The following is a 19367-nucleotide window of genomic DNA, read 5'->3' as shown; positions in this document are numbered from 1 at the left end:
GTGGAGTCTCCCTGGTTTTACAGGATATATTTGACCAATGTTCCCTGTACGGTGCTTTCATATGTCTATTTATAAACTAGTATGTCCCAACCGGGAGATTCACAAGTGAAGTAAATAGGGAGTTCATTTTTCAGTGAGTAGGCAAGAGGCCATTTCTTAGGCCTAAAAACAGACAGCCAAATCTAGTGTTGAAATATGGAGACAGAATTCAAAACGTGTAGCCTATGAGTTGACCTATAAGTAAGCATTTAGAATAGGCCTATTACAAACATGGAAGTAAAACTTCAGTGGCCTATTAATATAGCCTACTAAGATCCTGACCAGACCACTCGCGCATGCGCATGATGATTTTGTACAGAACACCAGCTGCAATCAGGACATGCAAGTTGAAATATCAAAACGAACTCTGAACCAACTATATTCATTTGGGGACAGGTCGAAAAGCATGAAACATTTATGGAAATTTAGCTTGCTGTTGCTAGCTAATTTGTCCTGGGATATAAACATTGGGTTGTTATTTTACCTGAAATACACAAGGTCCTCTAATCTGTCAATTAATCCAAAAATAAAAGGGTAAAACTAGTTTGTTCCTAATAATCTCTACTCCTTCAGGCCTCTTCTATTGATTTTATATGGCGTTTGGCAACCAACTTTAAGGTGCATTACCACTACCAACTGGAGTGTAGACCTCAGTTCATCTTTCAATCACCCACGTGGGTAAATGGCCCTAAAACCCAATGAAGAGATGGGAGAGGTGGGACTTGCAAGTCAAGCATTACAAATAGAACCAAGTTCTATTTTAGCACCTGGCTACGCAGATGATGCTCGTTGACGCACAGTGTGGGTGCAATGATTTAGTACATTTATTTTGCACCGCTTGCATACGCGATGCGAGTGGTGTGGTCAGCATGTAACATGTATGTGTACATTTATTTTGTGACGAGAGCAGTGTAGTCAGCATGTTAGCCTATGATGTTCAATACTGTATAATTCTTCTCCGGTGGGTGCTCTCTAATTTATCCCAATGGACTAAAGGAGCCTAACGTTACTCCTTATAGTCCAAGGACCTTACATGTTCTGTTTAGAGGCAAATTGGCGCTGACAGCCAAATACTCCAACTAAACGTGAATCGATTCTCAATTGCAGTACAGTTCTAGAAACATAAAGCTCTCTACTTTCATTTCACATCAAAATGTTTAGAGCAAGGGCCTCAACATTGTGGCCATTAGAGGGCAAAATCAGCCTACAGCAGGCTACAGGCAATAATACAAAATGATTAGCTAAAACATGTTAATACGTTGTAACCAACTACAGCAACCTAAAGTGTTAGTGTTACCAAGGATTACTTTAATACTATTCATTAATAATAATATTCATTATTTAATACTATTCATACTAGCTTTTGAGCAGAGTTTCTGGCATTTCAACTTGCTGTCAAAAGTAGGCTAGCTGTTGCATATTTGTTCCTGCAGCTAATGTCATTAATGTTCCAAGTCCAATGCTACCTGGCCATACTTTTTGAATGATTAGATGCTGTAAGTTGATGCTCACATAGTCACTGTGCCATCTAATAACTTCACTCTGGGGTGAGTCATGTAACTGGATAAGGTCAAACTAGCCTGTTGGAAACTAATGGTAAAGGCTTGGATTTTCACTGAACCAAGGATGCTTTTCATTGAGTCGGCTATATATGGAGCAAAAATTACTGTATAAAATAAATAATTCAAATACTGAGCTATATTGTATGCTCTAAAAACTGTGGCCCTTATTTTATAACAATACAATTGCTCAGAGGAAGAGATTTTGTTTGTATTACTTGCTTAACAACAAGTAATACTTTTTCTTCTCAAAAGGGTAGCGGTCAAAATTATTGACACCCCTGTTTTCAATACCTTACCTTGTGAGGATAACGTCACTGAGCATTTTTCTAAAATGTTTTATGAGTTGGAGAACATATTGATAGGGCTCTTAGACCATTCCTCCATACAGAATCCTTCCAAATCCTTCATATCATTTGTTTGTGCTTCTGGATTGCACTCTTCAATTCAAACCACAGGTTTTCAATTGGTTACAAGTCTAGAGACTGAGATGGCAATTTATTTATTTTTATTTTGTGGCCAAAGAACCATTTTGTTGTGGATTTTGATTTGTGCTTAAGGTTATTGTCTTGCTGGAAGATCCACTTGCGGCCAAGTTTCAGCCTCCTGGCAGAGGCAACCAGGATTTTGGCAAAAATGTCCTGGTACTAGGTAAAGTTCATGATGCCTTTGACCGTAACAAGGGCCTCTGAGGACCAGTGGTAGCAAAATAGCCCCATAACATCAAAGATCAACCACCATATTTTACAGTAGGTTTGAGGTTGTTTTCTGCTCATGCATTGTCATTTCGACACCAAACCCACCACTGGAGCTCTATTTTCATGTCATCCAACAAATGTAAACGCCTGGAGTTTGATAACGGGATTTGGTAAAATGACCTGAACATAGAGCTCTTTGGCTATGAGCATCAGTGGTGGGGTTGGCGTTGAAATGAGAATGCAAATGCCTTCTCAACACAAGTACCTGGAGAGGATTGCAATCACCACACATCACCAGGTGTGCTCTTATACATTCTGCCTGTGCCATCTCAGGGGGAAGCACATGTAGCCTAGTCTACAGACAAGCCTACTTGCCTTTGTCCTACAGCCTAGTAGTGTTTTTTTTGTCCTAGTACCCCTTTTTGGGAAACAGTGCCTTAATCACTTGCAAGAGTATTTCGGAAGCACCTGCATCAAGGCGCAAAGGAGACCATTTTTTCTACAGTGGACATATGAACCCAATACATTTCGCTTTGGATATAGGCTGCTGTAGCCATGCAGTGGCACCTCATGCTGTGGGGGAGAAGATGCTGCTTTACAATGGGAGCATGTCGTAGGGGTTTCCTCCCGCTATATTGGTTGGATTATGTAGCCTGGGGTAGGCTTGCTGGCTAGTTTACGTTGCACTGTGATTTGAACCTCGGTTTTACTAAGGTAATCCATGCCCCTGTGTTTTTGCTATTGTCAACATGTCCCCAGCATCGGCTGCAACGGCCAGTGAGAGCAGCACCACTACCGTTCCAGAGGAGGACACAGAAGAGAGCCCCCGCGAGGAGGTGAGAGAAGAGAAACGCTTTGTTTCGCTTGCGGCTGTACGAGAGCTGCTAAGCGAATCCTGCATTTTGGCAAATGGTTCATATTCATATCATAGCTAAATCCCACGTAACCTGAGCCCTATTCCGATTCTGAGATATCGGTTCAATTACCCACTTAAAATGAACGCATTATGCGCTGCATCAGCACATCTGCACCAATCTTGTTTTGAATACGTTTCTTAGGCTACCGTTTATCACTCTAAATCGTATATGGTTTTGACCATATTATTAAATATGTGGTGTAGTTTGACTGTGCAAGTTTGTGTGCGTGTGTGTTTGCGCGTGAGCGTAGGTAAACTACGTGAGTGTGTGCTTGTTTTTCTCTCCCTTCCAGTCACTGAAATGGTCATGTCCCCATGAAATGGTCCCTCTCTGGTGCGTATCAAAAAGATTGACAGCCACCTGTCTGAGGACAAATGACAGGCTATATGCTATTCCTGTCATGGTCTTCCAAGGCAAGGGATTATGAAAGCCCTTTTAATGTTAATTTACACAACAATTTGAACATTTAGGGGAATTTCACAAACTATTATTATCTATAATTGTTACAATCAGGCCCTCTTGTGTTTACAGTCATTCTGAGTAGGTTTGCATTAGGAAACACTCAATTGTATAACAATGTTTAATTGCTGGCTGGTTATATTCCGATCTGCTTTGTATAGCCAGGGATTGGATGATGATTTAGTAGAATGGTTTATTATCAGTAGATAGGATGTGTCACTAACCATTTTAATGTGTGAGTATTCATTACCTAACACTCATAGTTCCTATTATCACACTTCTGAATTAAACCTAGGATTGAAGAATTTACATTTCCAATCAAGGTTTAAGTCTTGAGAGGTGCTAATGTTGAGTCAAACTTTTGTTCTACTCTACATTATTCTACATTGGGCCAATTATGACTTCTAACCATCAACATGGAAGTTGGGCAAGCAATATCTCTTCCATTAGCCCTTCTATTACACAATAGTTTTTTTTACGTAACGCAGAGCCATTCTTAACAATATAGAAGTGTCAGCTTGAAAGGAACTCAGTTGGAGGCACTAGATAGAACACACTAATAAGCCATTGCTCGAAATGGTTAAAATACAATGTGGACTATTGTAGCCTATAAAAATTAATTAATTTAAATGAAATGCCATGAAACAGGAAGTATGATTGAAAGTATGATTGAATGCCATGTAACAGGAAGTATGAATGAAAGCCTGTGAACCCAAATAAACCCTAAAATAATCGCTGACTTATCTAACACCCTCACTTTGTGCTTCATCAACACCATTTGTTGAACACACCTCTGGTGAAAATTAGATCACCTGAGATGATCATCATTGTGGCTGTTTGGAGCTCCTATTCAGAATTCATTCGGGAGGTTTTTGTCTGTCATGCTTAATTGCTGTCACGGCTACAAATATCCGTTGTTAAATTTTTAGAACGATATTACATTACCTCCTAATATCTATCAAGAAGGCATTAAAACCACCCACACTGCATGTGAAAGAAAATCATTTTGAATTTTTGATATCATTAATTCATAATTCCAGCTGCCTCCACATTGATGATATTTAATTGCCTGGTGCATCTGTTTAACTTAGCTTCACCATTTAAATATTACGATTCCCGCTGCTTTTTCAATCAGCTTTTCTCAAATTCATCTTAAAATTTCAGAAGCAGTGACTGCAAAATGCTTTCTTAAATAAAAAATATGAATCAAGTTACTTTTATAATTGACTCAACAATGGCTGTACTTGCTATTCTGCTTTCCTCTAGGGTTTCCCAACCCCTTTTTAAAACTGTGTTGTTGAGGCAAGTGGTCATGGAGAATATACAATATATTGATTTTTGTGATGCATGATATACATCAGAACAATAGATAGATAATCAAACGCGGTTGGGCACTGATGTTTGGAATTTAGGCCTGGCTCGCAGTAAGCATTCCAATTAATCCCAAAGGTGTTCAAGGTGTTCGATGTAGTTGAGGTCAGGGCTCTGTGCAGGCCAGTCAAGTTCTTCCACACTAATCTCAACAAACCATTTCTGTATGGACCTCACTTTGTGCACAGGGGTATTGTCATGCTGAAACAGGAAAGGGCCTTCCCCAAACTGTTGCCACAAAGTTGGAAGCATAGAATGGTCTGGAATGTAATTTTATGCTGTAGACACTGGGGCCCCACAAGGGTGCGTTCTGAGCCCTCTCCTGTACTCCCTGTTCACCCACGACTGCGTGGCCACGCACGCCTCCAACTCAATCATCAAGTTTGCGGACGACACAACAGTGGTAGGCTTGATTACCAACAACGACGAGACGGCCTACAGGGAGGAGGTGAGGGCCCTCGGAGTGTGGTGTCAGGAAAATAACCTCACACTCAACGTCAACAAAACTAAGGAGATGATTGTGGACTTCAGGAAACAGCAGAGGGAACACCCCCCTATCCACATCGATGGAACAGTAGTGGAGAGGGTAGCAAGTTTTAAGTTCCTCGGCATACACATCACAGACAAACTGAATTGGTCCACTCACACAGACAGCATCGTGAAGAAGGCGCAGCAGCGCCTCTTCAACCTCAGGAGGCTGAAGAAATTCGGCTTGTCACCAAAAGCACTCACAAACTTCCACAGATGCACAATCGAGAGCATCCTGGCGGGCTGCATCACCGCCTGGTACGGCAACTGCTCCGCCCACAACCGTAAGGCTCTCCAGAGGGTAGTAAGGTCTGCACAACGCATCACCGGGGGCAAACTACCTGCCCTCCAGGACACCTACACCACCCAATGTTACAGGAAGGCCATAAAGATCATCAAGGACAACAACCACCCGAGCCACTGCCTGTTCACCCCGCTATCATCCAGAAGGCGAGGTCAGTACAGGTGCATCAAAGCTGGGACCGAGAGACTGAAAAACAGCTTCTATCTCAAGGCCATCAGACTGTTAAACAGCCACCACTAACATTGAGTGGCTGCTGCCAACACACTGACACTGACACTGACTCAACTCCAGCCACTTTAATAATGGGAATTGATGGGAAATGATGTCAAATATATCACTAGCCACTTTAAACAATGCTACCTAATATAATGTTACATACCCTACATTATTCATCTCATATGCATACGTATATACTGTACTCTATATCATCTACTGCATCCTTATGTAATACATGTATCACTAGCCACTTTAACTATGCCACCATTTTATTGTCAATTCAGAAAAAGGGCACAACAGGGGCTGGAATGCAACAGGGTCTGGAAAGTGTGTCATGTTCGATTGATCACGGTGCTATTCGCTGCCAGTGAATAACTAATATTCCATTGCGGTAGCGTTATCAGCAGAAGGGGGAAATTCAGTGCTAAGCCCTCTGCCCTATGGGGAGTTTTGTTTACAGGGGACCATGTCATGTGACAAGGTAAGGGGAGGATAATTATGGAGTGCTGTCAGGTCTGTGTTGTAAAAACCTGAAATACAGTTTGGTGAAACCTGTATTTAAATCCCCAAAAAGGTTGTCTACACAGTATTATTAACAATAATAGAACCATGGAACCATGGAAAGAATTATATAACGTGAACACAATGCCTCCTCTTCCTAGCTGTTTACAGTGTCCTGCCCTCCTTGTGTATGGTACTGTTCAGTTCTGGTCCTACTAATCACCCCAAACAACCACAAACAGGTGTCCCAAATAACCCCAAACATGTACCCCAAACAACCACAAATAACCCCAAACAGTTACCCCAAAGACCCACAAACAACCCTAAACAGGTACCCTAAACAACCACAAACAACTCCTAACAGGTACCCCAACCACAAACAACCCCAGACAGGTATCCCAAACAACTACAAACAACCCCAAACAGGTACCCCCAAATAACGACAAACAACCCCAAACAATGAGAAGCATCCAGCCCCCTGGTCTGCGAACCTCAGAACGCAACCACACACAACCCCAAACAGGTACCCCAAACAACCCCACAAACAACTCCAAACAGGTGCCCCAAACAGGTACCCCAGACAACCCCAAAGAACAACTAACAACCCCAAAAAGGTACCTCAAACAACTAAAAACAACCCCAAACAAACCCAAACAAGTACCCCAAACAGGTACCTCAAGCAAACTTAAATAACCCACAAACAACCACAAGCAACCCCAAACAGGTACCCGAAACAACCAAACAGGTACTCCAAACAACCACGAACAACCCCAAACAACCCCATAACCCCAAATAGGTACCGCAAACAACCTTAAACAACCCCAATACAATCACAAGCAACCCCAAACAATGAGAAGCATCCAGCCGCCTGGTCTGCAAACCTCAAAGCGCAACCACAAACAAGCCCAAACAGGTACACCAAACAATCCCAACAAGTACTCAAAACAACCCCAAACAGGTACCCCGAACAACCCCAAATAACCCCAAACAGGTACCACAAACAACCCCAAACTGGTACCCCAAACAAACCCAAATAACGAGAAGCATCCAGCTGCAGATTATGCGTGATGATGCCACCTGGTCTGCAAACCTCAAAGCGCAACCACAAACAGATACCCCAAACAAGTAACCCAAACAACCCAAAGCAGATACGCAACACAACCACAAACAATCACAACAAACCCAAACAACAAGAAGCATCCAGCTGTAGATTATGCGTGCTGATGCCGCCTGGTCTGTGAACCTCAAAGCGCAAACACAAACAACCCCAAACAGGTACTCCAAAGACCCACAAACAACCCCAAAGAGGTACCTCAAACAGGTACCCTAAACAACTACACACAACCCCAAACAGGTACATTAAACAACGAGAAGCATCCAGCTGCAGATGTCGCCTGGTCCACACTAGTTCTGGCCCATGACATAGCTAGTAGCCCTGGTCTAGCTTTGGTCCGCTGTAACTGACTCTGGGTTGTTTGGGTTTGTTTGCAGTGATTAGTAGGACCTTTCAGTTCCAATGAATTCATCCCCTGCCAAAAGTACCACCATCTTTCCCCACCATATTGGCGACGATGTCCAGCGAGCCTCCTGTACTATACACGATTAGGTCAATCAGTCTTTGCCCCTTGTGTGATGACTGATAAGCAAATGTATGAATGTTGTTTAGGGTACCTGTTTGGGGTTGTGTGTAGCGCTATATAATCCATCCATCCTGGGGCTTTTTCCATCCCATAAGGCGTGACCAGCTTCTGATGCAGGCACTCGGGCTTGCAGTGCCCTGGGGTGGAAAAGATGCCACCAGCTTCATGGTGTCTGGATGAAATTACTGCATGATTTAATTGGGATGGTTTGCTCTTTTAACAGTTCACAATTTTGGAATACTATTCCAATCCTTAAAGTGTTTTAGATATCCATTTGAATACATACCATTTATATTATAAAATATAATTATGTAGCTAATACAGCTCATTTCACTTTTATTATGGTAGTCTTTACTGTATATTTGATCAGAAGACCCCACTTTCTCACATACACCATTAACTGGGAGGGTTTCACATTCACTTGAAGTTGCTGGTAGTATGTGAGGTTCTTGTATGTCATGGCGACAAACACATGCAGTGTTTTCTCAATGACCTGAAATGGAAATGGGAAGATTCTCTTGAAGAGGTTGATCATGTGAAAGTTCAGATGAAGTGTGTGAGCCGTTTGATCATAACAAACTAAAGACATGAGCAAGCAGCTCTTTGGCGAATGTCACATAATTTGTATACCTTGTTTGTCATAATAACTAAGATTCAATGGTGTTTATTGGTGAGAAGCCAGGGGATTGGGTTGGAGTGACTAGGAGGGCTTCAGACACTTCTGTGTATAGCCGCGGGAAGTAGGAGTGCCGAGGGTGCTGCAGCACCCCCTGAAAAATTGGAGAAAAATATGTAAAAAAATATCTATATTTCTTACTTTCTCACAAAAGTAGTAGACTGGGCCTTTACTTATTCCTGTATTAGGGGAGCGATATAGCCGTCTGATGCGTGGGCAATTTTTAATATATTTTTTAACATTTTGTTTTTTCACAAAAGTAGTTAACTGGACCTTCTTTAGTAGTCCTGTACTAGCGGACCAATATAGCCGTCTATAGTGCGTGATTTTCTTTTTCTCCCGCACTACAGATTCTCAGCACCCCCAACATTTTCCCTTATATCCCAGCACATGGACACAATACGACCGTTTTCTAATGTTGAATTGTACCTTACATGGTGAAAACTATACATTGATTTCATTGTATATCCCACCAAGAGAAAATCTTTTTTTTAGATAGTATTCCAGCTATATTAGATCAAATCCAGACAGGAATAATTATTTTAGCAGGTGACCTAAATCATACTTACATAAAAAAAGTTAAGAGAGCCTCTAAAGAGGCTTAAAAATGTAATCTCTACAGGTAATGTAACAGGACACTTGGAGATTACTATTCCCAACTACAAAAAAACAATTCCTTTTTTTCTCAAAGTAAGAAAAGCTATATTAAATGTACAACATTTTATTTCCAAAAAATGCCCTCAATAATTTACTGGATTCAAAAATTAATGATATAGTGATATCGGATCATTTTCCGTTATCGTGCTTAAATACACCAATAGAAAATACACTTAGCAACAGAATTTGGAGCGTCTGTATTAACTAAGTAAATTACATTTATTTTAACCTTTGCCATTACAGATGTAGACGTAGAAGATAGAGAAAAAAACGACCCCTGATTTAATCTGGGATGCCTTTAAGGCGTACATTAGGGGAATGATAATCTCATACTCAGCAAATTATAAATCTGATTTAGAAATTAACATAAAATAAAAATACATCTCTTAGAAAATTCCATAAAAATCATCATAATGTGAAATTATTCAGGAATACGATCTTTTACTATTGAAGAGAGTCAACAATTACAGGTTCATGTCAAATAAAACATATTACTTAATGGCAAATAGACCTGGTAAATCTCTCACAGTTCAAGCAAAAAGAATACCAGTTATAATTTAAAAAGATAAACATACAAATGCATAAATTGGAAATAACATGATTAATTACATTTTAGAAAGCTTCTATGAAAATGTATATAAATCAGAATTAAACAACAGTTGGACAGATCTTATAGACTTCTTAGACTCAACAACCCTGAAGTGATTATCAGCAGAAAGTATATGTATAAAAAATACATTTAAAAAAAATCACTAAAAACAGAGATCACCCAAAAATAAACATGATATACTGTTAAAACATTCACGTGGATAAAAGTACCAGGAAGGGAAGGCTTTCCCATATAATTCTATTTAGCGTTTTCGGACAAAGTAGCGCCCCACATGAAAACAAACATGGCACTCAATTCAGTATTCAGTACTTCCTAGTTCCATGTATCAAACAGTTATTTCAGTTATATTAAAAGCAGGACAATTCTGGAGTTCCCTACTGATTATAGACCCATAAGTTTAATGAACTGCGACAATAAAATAATAACAAATGTGATAAACTAGGTGTATGTGTGGGTCAATACTTCACATCAGAGCCATAATATCTTGTTTTTTTAAATTAAAATGTGTTTTCTGGCAAAAAAAACTTCTGGAACGTGTAAACTTTCATGTGCCTTAATAACAAACTTGTATGCCATCTGAAAATCAGAGTAAAATAGTTAAATTACGAGCCTAGTTGGTTTAGCCACAGAAAAAGTCAGCAACCTTCCCGCTAGCCATGATTGGCTGAGATAATGAGTGGGCTGGACATGCCACTCAAGTTAAAGTGTACTGTGAGCTAACTAACTAATGTTAGCTGGCTGGCTAGCTAACGTTATGTGTATGATCTTATTCGTATCTCAGAGCCATTAGCTTGGCTAGTTATAGCCTATTGTTAGCTAGCTAACCTGGTTGGTTAGCTACCTGCAGATTCATTCAGGGTAGTAACGTCATGAGTTGGGTTTATGCTTTAGCTAGCTAGCCTAGCTAGCTACATTTTCAATTATTACACGTTTCTAATTTTGACAGTCATTTTCATTTCAAGTTAAAGTGTACTGTTAGCTAGCTAGCTAATGTTAGCTGGCTGGCACGCTAGCTAATGTTATGTGTATGATCTTAATATTTGTATCTCAGAGCCATTTCCTTGGCTAGTCATAGGCTAATGTTAGCTAGCTAACATTGAACCTGGTTGGTTAGCTACCTGCAGATGCATGCAAGGTAGTAACATCATGAGTTGTAATTATGGTTCATTGTTTTGCTAGCTATCTAGCTACATGTCTTAACAAAAGACTCCACATTTTAAAAGAATGTCACTGCGGCAATTGTTAGCTTGGGTGCTTGACTGCTTTTGTTTGGACAGAACATTCGGATCAACCCTTAAAACCTCTTGGCGCACCGATCCCTTTAGCCGGATCATTTTCATCAACATCCACTGAATTGCAGAGCGCCAAATTCAAATTAAATTATCCCAAAAAAATAATCATGAAATCACAAGTGCAACATACCAAAATACAGCTTAGCTTGTTGTTAATCCACCTGGCGTGTCAGATTTCAAAAAAGCTTTACAGCGAAAGCAAACCAAGCATTTATGTGAGGACCGCTCTCTCAGCAGACAAAACATTACAAACAGCTAGTGTGGGTGCAAAAGATACATATAGGGATAAAACAATACTGAAGAGCAAAGATGTACGTCAGACTACAGGAGAAGAGAGGGAGAGACACATAGGCTACCAGACACATAGTCTACAGGTCCTAATAAGGACAAACCATACCAAGAACATACCAAGCTGGGCATGTGGGGAACATAGGATAAGACGTAATGTATTATTATTAGGATATGAAGACACTGAAGGAATGTTAGAAGAGCCACATAGTCTACGAGTCCTAATAAGGACATACCATACCAAAGAAACACACCAAAGGGGCCCATAGGATGAAATGGACATATATTATTTTTGGGATAGGAGGAGGTCCTGCCACCATTATAAACCAACCAAGACAGATATGGGCGCTATTGGGCGTGAACAAGCCGGATGGACAGATTGGAAGATAATGGTGGCGGATGGACTAAGGGAGGTTACCACTTTTACATGTAGGAGGGACTCATATGTTATGTGTGTATAAAAACAGAGCCAGAGCTTAGGGAAGGGAGTTGTTCCGCGGACCAGCTCGCCTTCTGATATTTTGTATTAAAAGCCTATATTGAATTCACAAGTTCTTGCATGTGTTATATTTGATAAACGATTTTCTACGACACTAGCAGCAAAGTAGATTGATCACAAAAGTCAGAAAAGCAATCAAATTAATGGCTTACCTTTGATGATCTTTGGATGTTTGCACTCCCAGTTACACAATAAATGTTTGTTTTGTTCGATAAAGATAATTTTTATATCCAAAAACCTCCATTTGGTTGGTGCGTTTTGTTGAGTAATCCACAGGCTCGTGCAGGTCACGACGGGCAGACAAAAATTCCAAATAGTATCCGTAAAGTTCGTAGAAACATGTCAAACGTTTTTTTATAATCAATCCTCAGGTTGTTTTTACAATAAATAATTGATCATATTTCAACCGGATGGTAGCCTTTTCAATAGGAGAGAGAGAGAAAAGATCTGCTCCAGGCTGCTTGCGTATGCACAAATCTGGGGACACCCAGCTATCCACTGACGCGATGTGATCATTCTCGCTAATTTTTCAGAATAAAAGCCTGAAACTATGTATAAAGACTGTTCACACCATGTGGAAGCCATATAGAAAGGAATCTGGTTGATATCCCTTTAAATGGAGGGTAGGCATGCAATGGAACAGAGAGGTTTCACAATAACAGCACTTCCTGGTTGGATTTTTCTCAGGTTTTCACCTGCAATATCAGTTCTGTTATACTCACAGACAATATTTTGACCGTTTTTGAAACTTTAGAGTGTTTTCTATCCTAATCTGCCAATTATATGCATATTCTAGCTTCTGGGCCTGAGAACTTTTCATCCAAACATCAAAATACTGCCCCCTATTCTCAAGAGGTTAACAATATGTGACCGACCGGCTCAATTCGGTCTTATGTAGCAAAATTTGAAATCGTTTTTTATTTTTACATTGGATAAAAGTAGAGACTCAGAGCTAGAAAATTGTATATCATACACTACAGTTGGGAACAATGAGAAAGTAATTATTTTTGACAAAATTAGAAATGTGTAATATCTGAAAATGTAGCTAAGACTATCTTACCCGTACACATGGATGGACGCTTCTCCCTCTCTGTCACAGATGCCATGGTTGACCTAAATTTGAAGTAATCCGGAGACATGTTTTTTATACAACAGCCTTCTGTGTGTTCTCTTTTTCACTTCCTCTGCATATTTGCAATCAAATGCCAGAATTTTCTCCATCTCCTTAGCTATCATTCTCTAATTCCACCCGGCATTCCACTGATTTCAAATCTCGGTCCTCCAGAAAGTGTGGAGAGCAACAGTTTTGCAGTTCTACTACGTGATACCTTTTTAAAAAAGCAGCGTTAGAAAGGATTACCTACATATACTGACCAGCTCATGTTATAGACAGACACGTGTAACCTGGCAGACCAATCTGAACTCATCTCTCGGCATGTCCAGCCCCCCAATATCAGCTAATCATGGCTAATGGGAAGGTTCCTCACTTTTTCCGTAGCTAAACTAACTAGGCTCGTAATTGAACTATTTCTTTTCATATTTCCAGATAGCATACAAGTTTGTAATTAAGGGACATGAAAGTTCACATGTTCCAAAATGGCTCTCCTACCCCCAGTTTCCTGAAACGAGTCACATATGAAAGCAGATTTAATTAAATGGTACAATCTTCCCATAAATCTTACAGGTAGTATAAGCCTCTTCAGAATGGAATGTATTTATTTTTGGTAATACCAATTACCCCACCGAAGACATTCTTTAAAAAAGTATACCCGGTCATAGAATAAAAAATGTAGTTTTACATCAGTGTGAGGGAGTTTTTAAACTTCCAGACTTGGAATTGTATCAACTCACTACCCAAGGCTTTTACTTGTGCCATATAGTTAAATGCACTAAAGGGGAACAATCGGTACATATTGAAGATGCTCATGCTCATCCCCAGAATCTTTTTATTTTCAAAGGATAAAGCTAAGAACGTTAACAACTTCATAGTTAAGAACGCTATAACAATATGGAAGAAAAATACACTTATTCTACAAGAACAAATATCACTCCCTAAAAACGCAACCCTACGGAACAATCCTTGAATAGCCTTTCAGAATTAACCAATAAATTGGTCCACATGGAAAGCTAAAGGCATAGATACCGTAAATGACTTGGTAACAGGAAACACATGTATTTCCATTATATAATTCAAAATCTATTTTGGTCTGACCAATGTAGATATTTTCAAATCGATGCAACTTAAAAGTTCCATGTGTTTTATTTGAAATCTTTTGGACATCAGAACAACCTTGAGGGAAAGAGATGTTCACATGATAGGTAAGACATACAAAATCTTGCAGAGAGCATACCGTATCCAACCTATCCAATTAATTAGAAAAAATATAAACTATTGGAATCAAGACTTAAAAATAACTGATGTTGGCACAAGATGGAGGGAATGTTGGAGCATAACTAATGAAATGACAGTAAACGAAAATGTAAACTTAATCCAGTATAAACTATTGTATAGAATTCATTTATTATACAAGAGACAAAATAAAAAATTCTACAGCACTGATGGATATACCTCAGCAGAGTCATATCTTAAGTGTAAAACTAAAAATGACTCAATAATCCATGCTTTCTAGGAATGCTATGAAGTCCAAAAGTAATGGGCAGAGCTATAAAGTTGTCTGTCAGAAGTATTACAATGTAAATGCACTTTTAATCTGTCTGTCTGCATATTTCAAGACATGGCATATGGGGGTATAGTGAGATACCAAATGGGCTGATTCTCTTCTCATCAACTCATCTTGAAAAAATCTATACATAGTCGACCGAGAAAAACAAATCTGGACAATTTAAGGCAGTGTGGCAAACAATAATGCAGGCACTAGGGAAGGGAGTGTGAGCATGCGGATCCGGGCTGATGAGATGTAGTCGTTGTTTGTGTGCGTCTGTAAATCAATGTTCGCATGTGTATGTTTGTATCTGGTGTTGGAAAAAATATGAAAAATTGACTGGTATAAATTTGAAAAATAAATGGAAACAAAAAGATTCTAATGGGGAGGTTGATCGTGTGAAAGTTCAGATAAAGTCTGAACTGTTTGATCATAACAAGCAAAGACATGAGCAAGCAGCTCTTTTGCTCATACATAAGATACAGTATGTCAAAGCACATAGATGGCTGAATATTTCATGTGTTGCAAAGAGTAATTGCTTTTGCCTCAAATTCTTTCAAGTTTACTGTTTCTATAGAGTTATTTAAAAGATAGCTATTACTTCAAATATCCATCAATTCATCATTCTCATTGTGCATTTGATATGTATTTTCTCACTGTATGTATAATGGTTAGCACAACAATGCTTACAGGTATGTTTTCCCAGACTCATTGCTATTTTCTTTCTCCATTTCCCCCTGTGCAGCAGCGGCCCCTGAAGCAGTCCCTCAGTAAGTCCCTATGCAGGGATAGCCACTGGAAATGCCTGCTCCTGTCCCTACTCATGTACGGCTGTGTGGGGGCCATGACCTGGTGCCACGTGACCAAGGTGACGCGGCTTTCCTTCGACAGTGCCTACAAGGTCAAGTCAATGATGTACCACGAAAGCCCCTGCTCCAACGGATACATCTACATTCCTGTGGCCTTCATGGTCATGCTATACGTGGTCTACCTGGTGGAGTGCTGGCACTGCTGCACCCACAACGCACTGCTGTACAAGGTGGACGTGGAGAGTGTGGGCGAGCGCATCGGGTGCATGCAGCAGGCCACACCCTGCATCTGGTGGAAGGCCATCAGCTACCATTATGTGCGGCGCACGCGGCAAGTGACGCGCTACCGTAACGGCGAGGCCTACACCACCACGCAAGTGTATCACCAGCGTGTCAACACGCACGTGGCCGAGGCGGAGTTTAACTACGGCAACTGCGGCGTGAACGACATCTCCAAGCAGCTGCAGGGCCTGGACAGCTTCCCCGTCACCAAGCTGAGGTTCACCAAGTGCTTTAGCTTTGCCAATGTGGAGTCGGAGAACTCCTACCTAACCCAGCGGGCCCGCTTCTTCACCGAGAACGAGGGCCTGGATGACTACATGGAGGCCCGCGAGGGCATGCACCTGAAGAATGTAGACTTTAAGGAGTACATGATTGCCTATTCAGACCTGGACCACCTGCCCTGGTACGTGTCCAACTACGTGTTCTGGGCAGCCGCTGCCTTCACCTTCTCCTGGCCGCTGCGTGTGCTGACCGAGTACCGCACAGCTTACCTCCACTACCATGTGGAGAAGCTGTTCGGCTTCGACTGTGTCAATGTCACACCGTCCGAGGAGCGACCATACTGCCACCACATCCCTAGGGTCAACACCATCGAAAGCACCGAGCTGGAGTGGCACATCCGCTCCAACCAGCAGCTGGTGCCCAGCTATTCCGAGGCTGTGCTCATGGACCTTGCTCAGCTTTCCTCAGGTGGCGGCAGCAATGCCAACACCTACTCGGTGTGCGGCAGCTATGGCAGCTACCAACAGAACTGCGAGCGCTGCCACTGCACCATCAGCAGCTCATCCATCTTCTCGCGCAGTGCTCTGAGCATCTGCAATGGGACTAGCCCACATATCCCCTTCAGCGCCAGCCGTTTCTCATTGTCGCGTCTGTACGGCTCGCGGCGCAGCTGCTTGTGGCGGAGCAGCGGCAGCCTCAATGAGACGTCGTGCCCCACAGAGAGCACGCGCTGCCTGACACCGTCGGACCAGCCAGCTAGTGAGGAGAACCCGCCGGACTACCAGGATGCACTCTACTTCCCCGTGCTCATTGTGCACCGCAACGAGGGCTGCCTGAACCATTCGCTGCACATGAACGGATCCTGTGTGGAGACCACCCTATGACTCCCACCTAGTCTAGACCTGAACAAGGAATGTAATGTCACTGTCCTTTCTCTCTGGAGGTTGATGACTGAATAATATATCTTTTTTTCCCTTCCAGGGAAGGCTTATATGGATCTATTTTTCCCCCCAATTGGATCACAGAACGACACACCAATGGCATTCCGGACCCCTTCCAGACCTCTTTCAACACAGTTTGTCAAAGACAAACTCCATACAGTACTGGATTAAATGCACCTTTTGGATGCTCACTCCACCTTTCCAATACCTTCCCTTGTAGCCCAGCCCATCTCAAATAAGGTGCGTGATATGATATGTTCATCGTAGTAAGTAATAGACAATGTAACTATCTCAAAGAATGTTTGAAAAAACGACATTGACAAGCATAGTCAGTCTGAGACAAATGGACTTAGTGTTCTGAGAAGGATGTTGCACAACACCACCATTCTGGACCAATCTCAATGCTCTGTTCATATCAGTTCATGCTAGCTTCCATATGACCTATAAATAGAGGAGATGTGTAAGCAAGGTACACTAACAGACATTTGGCCTAAGAATAAATTCCAACTTAAATCATAGTGCATTTTGTGCAACTTTAATGAGAACATCTGTTTGTTGGATTGAATTGATTAAATTGGTTATTTTGTGAGAGGCTTACAAGGGATATCTTGTGACTGAAAATCCCAACACAGCTCAACAGTAGAGGCCTCCATTGGAGATGACTCATAAGTGGGGCGTGAACTTAAGGAACATAAACAATATTTACTCAAGCCTTAAAGAGCAATTTGGAGATGGCAAGGAAAACCATCACACCACACAAATGATTGCAAACAGGAAAAGTTGAAAACAATCAGACCTTTCCTCCCCCGTAAATGCATTTCTGGACATTTAAAAATGTTGCTGCATGTATCAAAGTAAATTCAGACAGTCTATAATTCATTTCCCCTCTTGCTCATGGTTCTCAATTCAAACATTAAAATCTAAACTCATTTGGGGCTATGGAATGGTGTATTTCTTTGTTTCGAGGTCAACAAGTTTTTCTGGAATTAATGCTCTTTCATGATGATGATGTGAGATACAGTAGATACAACATTCACTTAATGGGGCGGCAGGGTAGCCTAGTGGTTAGAGCGTTGGACTAGTAACCGGAAGGTTGTGAGTTCAAACCCCCGAGCTGACAAGGTACAAATCTGTCGTTCTGCCCCTGAACAGGCAGTTAACCCACTGTTCCCAGGCCGTCATTGAAAATAAGAATGTGTTCTTAACTGACTTGCCTGGTTAAATAAAGGTAAAATAAATAAATAAATTAGCAACAGGAGTAAAATATCACAGGATGCAATGGCATTCCCACTTCCTGGCCATCTAAATATAGCATCATAGTCAGTGCCATTAATCATTTAGTACAGGGGGACTAAAGGACAAAAGGACTTCAAACTGAATCCATGAGAGAAGTCTTTCATCACATCATGTTCCTTACTCTTAATGTCACTCTTCACTTAATTTTAATATATTTCTGATTAAATAATACATCAGCTGTCAATAATAACCTCAGCATGTCTCCTATTTCCAATTTGACTATTCTTTCTCAAAATTATTTTCATTATGCATACAATAATTTGTTTCAAACGACCTCTTCTTTGTTTAGGGATTTAAGTGCCTGACTATGGGTCCTTTAAACCTTAAGTTTGGCTTAAAAAACACACACCTAAACAACATACAGTACCAGTCAAAAGTTTGGACACACCTACTCATTCGAAGGCTTCTCTTTCTTTCTTTTATTAGAATAGTGAATAGATCAGACCTATGAAATAACACATATGGAATCATGTGGTAACCAAAAAAGTGTTAAACAAATCAAAATATATATTATGTTTGAGTAGCCACCCTTTGCCTTGATGACAGCTTTACACACTCTTGGAATTCCCTCAACCATCTTCATGGGGTATGCACCTGGAATGCATTTCAATTAACAGGTGTGCCTTGTTAAATGTTAATTTGAGGAATTTCATTCCTTCTTAATGTGTTTGAGCCAGTTGTGTTGTGACATGGTTGGGGTGGCATACAGAATATATCCCTATTTGGTAAAAGACCAAGTCCATATTATGGCAAGAACAGCTCAAATAAGCAAAGAGTAACGACAGTCCATCATTACTTAAAGACATGAAGGTCAGTCAATCTGGAAAATGTCAAGAACCTTTAAAGTTTCTTCAAGTGCAGTTGCAAAAACCATCAAGCGTTATGATGGAACTGGCTCTC

General features: G+C 40.9%; 1 protein-coding gene across 1 annotated transcript; it reads left to right on the top strand.

Moving 5' to 3' along the window:
• The first annotated feature begins 2650 nt into the window (after positions 1–2650).
• LOC109866170 (transmembrane protein 151B-like) lies at positions 2651–18222 on the top strand. The gene is made up of 2 exons (XM_020454735.2): positions 2651–3132; positions 15663–18222. Exons 1-2 carry the CDS (start codon positions 3046–3048, stop codon positions 17112–17114), a joined length of 1539 nt encoding a protein of 512 aa, XP_020310324.1. The 5' UTR covers positions 2651–3045; the 3' UTR covers positions 17115–18222.
• Positions 18223–19367: the final 1145 nt, after the last annotated feature.

This window comes from Oncorhynchus kisutch, linkage group LG21, assembly GCF_002021735.2.
Source record: "Oncorhynchus kisutch isolate 150728-3 linkage group LG21, Okis_V2, whole genome shotgun sequence".
NCBI lineage: Eukaryota > Metazoa > Chordata > Actinopteri > Salmoniformes > Salmonidae > Oncorhynchus > Oncorhynchus kisutch.
This window is presented reverse-complemented; position numbering and strand designations above follow the sequence as displayed.